The following is a 7,998-nucleotide window of genomic DNA, read 5'->3' as shown; positions in this document are numbered from 1 at the left end:
GCAAACTCAACAATGTAACTATCACATAAAGCATTCTTATCATGAGTCTCATGCATAAAATTATTACTCTCCACGTAAGCATAATCAATTTTATTAGTTGTAGTGGGAGCAAATTCAACAAAGTGGCTATCATCATATATAGGAGGCATATTGTAATCATAAAAGAAAATTTTCTCCTCAATGCTTGGGGGACTAAAAAGATCATGCTCATCAGAGCCAGCCTCCCCAAGCTTAGAATTTTCCATAGCATTAGCAACAATGGCGTTCAAAGCATCCATAGTAATAGCATTCCCATTAGCATGCATATAAAGTTCCATGGGTTTTTTAATTCTCTCTTCAAACACATCAGGTCCTAATTCAAGATAAAGTTCATAAAGATCTCTCATATTTTTGTTGTTTTCCATTATGCTTAACTAGTGAAATAAAAACATGCATGATATTAAGTAAAGTAAACAAGTAACTAATTTTTTTGTGTTTTGATATAATGCAGCAAACAAAGTAGTAAATAAAATAAAGCAAGACAAAAACAAAGTAAAGAAGTTGGGAAGTGGAGACTCCCCTTGCAGCGTGTCTTGATCTCCCCGGCAACGGCGCCAGAAAATATGCTTGATGGCGTGTATTTCACACGTTCGTTGGGAACCCCAAGAGGAAGGTATGATGCGCACAGACAGCAAGTTTTCCCTCGAAAAGAAACCAAGGTTTATCGAACCAGGAGGAGCCAAGAAGCACGTTGAAGGTTGATGGCAGCGGGATGTAGTGCGGCGCAACACCAGAGATTCCGGCCCCAACGTGGAACCTGCACAACACAACCAAAGTACTTTGCCCCAACGAAACGGTGAGGTTGTCAATCTCACCGGCTTGTCTGTAACAAAGGATTAACCGTATTGTGTGGAAGATGATTGTTTGCGAGAGAAAACAGTAAAAACAAGTATTGCAAGCAGATTTGTATTTCGAGTATTAAAAGAATGGACCGGGGTCCACGAGTTCACTAGAGGTGTCTCTCCCATAAGATAAAAGCATGTTGGGTGAACAAATTACGGTCGGGCAATTGACAAATAGAGAGGGCATAACAATGCACATACATGTCATGATAAGTATAGTGAGATTTAATTGGGCATTACGACAAAGTACATAGACCGCCATCCAACTGCATCTATGCCTAAAAAGTCCACCTTCAGAGTTATCGTCCGAACCCCTTCCGGTATTAAGTTGCAAAGCAACGGACAATTGCATTAAGTATGGTGCGTAATGTAATCAACAACTACATCCTCGGACATAGCGCCAATGTTTTATCCCTAGTGGCAACATCACAACACAACCTTAGAACTTTCGTCACTCTGTCCCGTGTGTCAATGCGGGCATGAACCCACTATCGAGCATAAATACTCCCTCTTGGAGTTAAGAGTAAAAACTTGGCCGAGCCTCTACTAATAACGGAGAGCATGCAAGATCATAAACAACACATATGTAATAACTTGATAATTAACATAACATGGTATTCTCTATCCATCGGATCCCGACAAACACAACATAGAGTATTACGGATAGATGATCTTGATCATGTTAGGCAGCTCACAAGATCCAACAATGAAGCACAATGAGGAGAAGACAACCATCTAGCTACTGCTATGGACCCATAGTCCAGGGGTGAACTACTCACTCATCACTCCGGAGGCGACCATGGCGGTGTAGAGTCCTCCGGAGATGAATCCCCTCTCCGGCAGGGTGCCGGAGGAGATCTCCGTAATCCCCCGAGATGGGATTGGCGGCGGCGGCGTCTGTGGAAGGTTTTCCGTATCGTGGTTTTTCGCATCAGGGGTTTCGCGACGGAGGCTTTAAGTAGGCGGAAGGGCAACGTGAGGGGCCACACGGGGGCCCCACACCACAGGTCGGCGCGGCCAAGGGCTGGGCCGCGCCGCCCTATGGTGGCAGCCCCTCGTGGCCCCACTTCGTATCACTTTCGGTCTTCTGGAAGGTTCGTGGCAAAATAGGGCCCTGGGTCTTGATTTCGTCCAATTCCGAGAAATATTTCGTTATTAGGATTTCTGAAACCAAAAACAGCAGAAAACAGCAACTGGCTCTTCGGCATCTTGTTAATAGGTTAGTTCCAGAAAATGCACGAATATGACATAAAGTGTGCATAAAACATGTAGGTATCATCAATAATATGGCATAGAACATAAGAAATTATCGATACGTCGGAGACGTATCAACCCATTGCTCTCATTGTGTTGGCGAATAATAGGTTCAAGCCACTTCCTCCATCCATGAATACTTTGCTCACATTGTACCCTCCAATCTGCGCCTCAAGGACAAGGGCTGCATGACCTGGTCTAGGGACGGCTTTCGGGTGATCTCGTCTCGTCGAAGGAGATGCTTTGCTCCGACCGGTCGATGAATTCGGGTGTGTCAACCATAGCCACTTACTGCATACTTCACTTCTCGCGAGAACTTCTTGATTTCCCTCTTCGAAAAGCTGGTTTTATGGATCATGTTGACCTGCCCGCGTGGCTCTGGGAATGCTTCGGCTGGTGCATACTCGTCTCTTTCCATTGGTTCGTATGGCTCTGGTACATATGGTTCTGGCGGATGGCCGTAAGACCTTGCTCTCTTCTCCATCATGTGGACTCTTGATATAGCTTCGGCTCTAAGATCATCACAGAACTGTCGAATCTCCAGGAAGTGTCGACAGTTCCTCAACAGGTGGCTGGATTTCTCTCGACCATCCTTTGGATCAATGTAGGAGTGGAGGTAACATGGCGCCTCGAGTTGCTCCGTAGCCGAAAGGTGCGGAGAACGGGTGCGTCCCCTGATTGATGACGTGTTGTGGCATCCTTGTTCGAGCTGGCGAAGATGTGCTGCCGCTCCCCCTTCCTCCTCACGGTGCGAGCCCTTTCGTCTCTTCCTCTGTCCTGCCATGACGTTGAAACCTCCTCGGTTGCTCTCTTGTATGCTCCTGGGTGGAACTTTTAGGACTGCTGTTTGAGGAACGCCTTCCGAAGTCGCGACCTTCGGGTCAGATGCTTCGTCCCTAGGGAGGCGAAGAAAACCTCCAGAGTCGATGATGAAGTGGACACCGCCGAAAGTAGCACCCATATCGCAAAATGATCTCGCAGGGATCGGGTGAAGTGTTTCGCGGTGCGGCACGAACTCGAAGGACCTACAACGGATCGAGTCTCTTGGTTCTGCTGGTGTCGGTGACTCGAGTAAGAACGCCGCGGACGTGACTGGTACTGCCGATGACCTGCCTTGTGCCGACAGGGTTCCCACAGACGGCGCCAATTGTCGAGGGTGCTCCTCGGCAATGCCCTCCGATAGGGGCTTAGGGTTGACGGAATCCTGCAAGCTGACACGAGACATCGGTTCACAGACAAGCGGGGAGAGCGATTTACCCAGGTTCGGGGCCCTCGATGAGGTAAAACCCTTACGTCCTGCCTGTCTGTTCTTGATTATGATGATAATGGGTTACAATGGGGTGCCGAATAATTCGGCTGAGATCTCGTCGAGATGGCTAAGCGTTAAGGTGACCTAGCTTTAAGCTTCTGTTGGCTAAGATTGCTAAGGTTGATCGTGTTTCCTCGACAGCCCCTCTCCTGGCCTTTATATAGGAGGCTAGGTCTCAAGAGATCTAATCGAGTACGACTAGGTTTACAGTAGATCTATCTCTAAGCCTTCCTTGTTCGGCTCCTTCCGCGTCTTGTACTTCAAGGAATCTTCCCATCTCGCCGTCGAGTGCCTTCATGGGCCTCCAACTAGGAAATATAGGGTAGGGCAATATCGGTTACCCGAAGGGTAATGCCCACGTCACATCTCTCGAAATGAGAACCCGTAAAAGGGCTCGGTTTGAGCGCAGCAGCAAAACCAGACGGTGAAAATTGCCTATGCATATAAGGTTTTTGGATTGTTGGATTATTAGGCAATTTTCGTGTGAGTTTAATTACCGAAAGCAAGATTACAGATGCACAAGCATACTTAACCACGCACATCAGACTAAGCACATGCATCAGATCTGAACATGGAACAAGTAGCAGTGCAAGGTAGGAGAGGAAAAGCACATACATCGCGACCGGGAAGGTCGCACCAGCAGCACCACCACCACCACCATGGGAGTTGTTGATGTCGCCCATGGTGTAGTCGGATCTGTCGATGAAGCAGCCGAACCGTCGATGAAGAAGACGAACAGCAGCGAGCGATCGCGCCGAGACGCTCCCCAAAAACCTTATCGCCCGTCTCCCGGTGCAGGATCTCAACGGACGGAGTTTCGGAGGCCTGCTCTCCCGGACGGCTGTGCACGCAGTCGCCGGGATGGGGAAGACTAGAGAGTAGCACAGCAAAAGGAACTTCGCGAGAGAGAGATCTAAGAGTACCGTTTTCCAAATCTGATCGGTCTCCTTGTATAGCCTGGGAGGAGAGCCGCCCCGACCGCGTTGCCACGCGTAGGAAGCCAGGGACACGCGGCGAACATGCACATGCAGGCCGGCACCAAGCAAAAAATTTGGGCTTCCTTGAGTGTGTCTCGAACTCGAACTCGAACTCGAGTCACGAAATGCGACGTGCGTGACGAGGCGAGGCGGGGCGGGCGGAGGAGGAGGAGTGCGCGAGGGCTCCTTCTATTCTCACTCACTTGGAATGACTTGAACAGCAGCCCTTATATACCACTCCAACTCTCTCCCAACTAGCAATGTGGGACTAAACTTTGTCCCCCAAGGCTGTCCCAAGCTGTCAACGTGATGGGCCTTGAGATTTCAGGAATTGTAGACTACATGGGCTGCCTTACTGGGCTGCAACCCATCTACATTCAACACTATGAAGGTCAGATAAAACTTAGGTTGCTAAAGTGAAGGCACATACCAACACACGGCTTCGGTAGTGCATGTGCGGTTTGCACAACGTAGCAACTCAGTTAAAAACGTCAAAAAAGAAAAGATAAAACTTAGGCATACTGAGAACATTGCGATGTTAATTGTCTAAAGGTCGGAATATGATACTCCCTCCGACCCATATTAATTGCCATAATATAGATGTATATACATCAAGTGGCAAATATTATAAATCGGAGGGAGTACTAAGGATTCTCAGATACGAGAATTCTAGGATTCCTTAATACGGACAAGAATATAACAAAAAAAATGACGGTCACATGAAAACAATAGTACCTTATTCTTCATGTATTTCTTGTAGTAGTACTAACAATTACAGTTCCGTACAAAATATGTAAAAAAGCCTATTTGAGATTACAGTTCCGTAGAAAATGAAATGTATAACACTTTGTAAGATATTTAGCTGAACAAACACACGAGTTACATTACTAGTTAAGAAAGGGAGGGGCGTTTTGGAACATGGGGCCATATGATCCCTATATCTTGACCATTGAATGTTGTCTTGGGATCCGTTACAGTCTGTTATTACGTGCAAATACAGCGTGCAGAAATTCGAAAGATAGAGAGGAATACGACGAAGTAAATGAGTTGGGTCCATTGTTTGAGGTGAAGGGCAGTCGAACGGGACGGCCGGCGTTGGTCCAGATATAGGGATCATCCGGACCCGAGTTCCGTTTTGAATTTCCGCTATCAACACATCTTTTTATCTCCTCAAACCCTTGTCCCGTTTTTAGCGATTTCACATATATTTTGTTTGCAGATTGATAACCGAGTTAGGAGCAGTCGAACCAGCCTAGCTCAGCTCATAGTTTCCGAAACGTCCAATGGGTTCCTCTTGAGAGAAACATGCATGGGCTTCTTTATAAAAAAGGTCGGCTAAACTGTCCTGCATATCGCGCTTTCAGCTGGCATAAAAAGGATGTGGTGTATCACCACCGGTGCTGCAGGTACACAAGGATGTGTTCGTGTGCAAACAAAAAGTTCTTATTTCCAGAAAGTTTGTGTGCATACATAATGTCCGGATTTACACATGAAACACTTTTAGATTTTCTTTTGGAATTTTTAAATCTGTTTTTTTACAACGAGTGTGTATACACCTTGAGCCAAATTGGATTTCCGAGTAGTGTAATGGAGTATCTCATCTATCAGAATGCTTAATAAAGCAGAACCTTTTCAAACCATAGTAATATGATCTAATCACGAAATATAATTATTTGTTCACACCAGGAACAGTAATCTTGACAAATAGCAACAACTAATAACTGTTATTATTTACTCGCAGCTCATATATATGTGATAAAATAGGTAGGTTGTGTCCTTCGTAGCTCGTAGCCTTAGCCTAAGAAGTGGATGCACCGGCAGTAGCTGCCTCCTCCAGCAGCTGCTTCACCTTGGTGATGTAGTCCGTCATTGCTTCCTCCTTGGATTTTGCTGCAGCAAATTGTCATAGAATTATTTGAATATGTGTAAGTCTTGTGTTGGCGCAAAATGAACGTAAAGTATATGGTTTAATGAATTGAAGAAAAGAGAAGAATTGAGAAATTTGCAAACCTTCCACAGCCTTCCAAGCATCCCATTTGGCCTTGCCGGCCATGTCAAAGAAGCCGGGACGGGCTGAAAGACGAGACATGAGTAGTTAGGAGTGATAAATCGACAGTGACGATGTATTGCAGTGAAGCAAGTTGAAGCAGTGTGAATGGGTGGTTGGTTTCCTTAAAGTGGAGCAGAGTTGTAAGTATCTCACTTTCTTCCTTGGAGATTGAAGGATTATACAGACCCGAAAATCATTGGAAATCTCGAGTGCTAATGATTTTCGCCATAAAAAGACATATAGTATTTAAGTAGGCTAACCAACTATGCATCCACGATCATCAACCAATCTTATCCACTGCTTGTGCATTTGCAACAAAATTCAAGATTTGGTCATCATATACTCAAGACTAGAAAGAAAGGCTCGTGCGTACCGGTGTTGACGGGGCCGACGGTGGCCTGCTTGAAGAGGCCATAGAGGCACAGCTTGTTTTCGTTGGTCGTTGAGTCAGGCAACGTCTTGGCCTTCTCCGCGTACTCCTCGAACTCCTCCTGAAGAAAGAACTGTCAAACAAAGCATTCTGACCCGATTGATCCTAAACTCGCTGGTAGTTAAATTTTCCCCAATATATGTATGAAGATCGAGGAGCAATCGTTAGCGTATTCTAGAAAAAAGGATCAATATTTAGCTAGATACTAGTATAAGCTGAACCAGTGACAGTGATCTGCAGAAATATCGGAAGAGGATTCAGACAACAAAGCTGAGAACTACAGTCGATTCTGCAGGGCTCTAAAACCTGAACCACACAAAAGCCAATAGGCCCGGAATAATTACTTGCACTCCTAAATTCTGCACCAGCAATTCGCGGGTAGATCGATCGGATACCGAACCCCCAGAACACATCCAAGAATTTCCAGTTAACATGGAGGATTTCCTTACTAAAATTTACTCCAACATACGGGATCGATCGTTCGTTCGCTCAATCTATGAAGAAACGAGGGGTACTGAGATACATGAATATCAGCAAAGCACAGAGAGGAACACGATCGAGCTGGAAGAGAATTTCTTGTTCACCTGGAGGCCCATGTCGAAGCGGTGGTTCGCCGGCTGCTCTCGTTCTAGGTTTCGATACCTTCGAGGCCAGCAAGCGATATCTGTCTAGCGAGGCAAATAGTATGAGTAGTCCAAGGTGTGGGCGCCGGTCGTTTATATGGTAAGGAGGTCCGTACGTATCAGGACCGATCGCGGCCGTCCGACAAGACTCGTGGACGGCAAGGAGACGGTCTCGTCGCGTGGCGATAACTTCTTCCCTTGTCGAATATAGGTTTCTTGGTCTAGGTATATCCGTTTTACATGGCGTGCTTGGTTTCTGCCTAGATTTCGTCACCTGTAGCCACGGAGTCCACGACGCACAGAAACCTTTTGATGTTAATTAAAAAATAAAAATAGAAGTCTCTCTAGGTGATAAGGTATCAACTTGTCAATGCCTACGGGTTATAGGCTAGGGTTTAGTTAGAAGTAGAGGGCAAGTAGATCTCGAAGGTTTCAGCCGAAAAGTACTCGACGATTATGAAAACTAGGGTTTGT

General features: G+C 46.1%; 1 protein-coding gene across 1 annotated transcript; it reads right to left on the bottom strand.

Annotated features, from left to right (window-relative positions):
- Window positions 1–6,069: 6,069 nt before the first annotated feature.
- On the bottom strand, window positions 6,070–7,617 carry LOC124668978 (acyl-CoA-binding domain-containing protein 1-like). The gene is made up of 4 exons (XM_047205808.1): window positions 7,486–7,617; window positions 6,845–6,962; window positions 6,432–6,494; window positions 6,070–6,311 (listed from the first exon to the last, which is right to left on the bottom strand). The coding sequence occupies exons 1-4, from the start codon at window positions 7,495–7,497 to the stop codon at window positions 6,220–6,222; spliced, it is 285 nt and encodes a 94-aa protein (XP_047061764.1). The 5' UTR covers window positions 7,498–7,617; the 3' UTR covers window positions 6,070–6,219.
- Window positions 7,618–7,998: the final 381 nt, after the last annotated feature.

Source organism: Lolium rigidum, chromosome 1 (assembly GCF_022539505.1).
Source record: "Lolium rigidum isolate FL_2022 chromosome 1, APGP_CSIRO_Lrig_0.1, whole genome shotgun sequence".
Lineage (NCBI taxonomy): Eukaryota > Viridiplantae > Streptophyta > Magnoliopsida > Poales > Poaceae > Lolium > Lolium rigidum.
The sequence above is the reverse complement of the archived record's forward strand: the minus strand, read 5'-3'. Positions and strand labels throughout refer to the sequence as shown.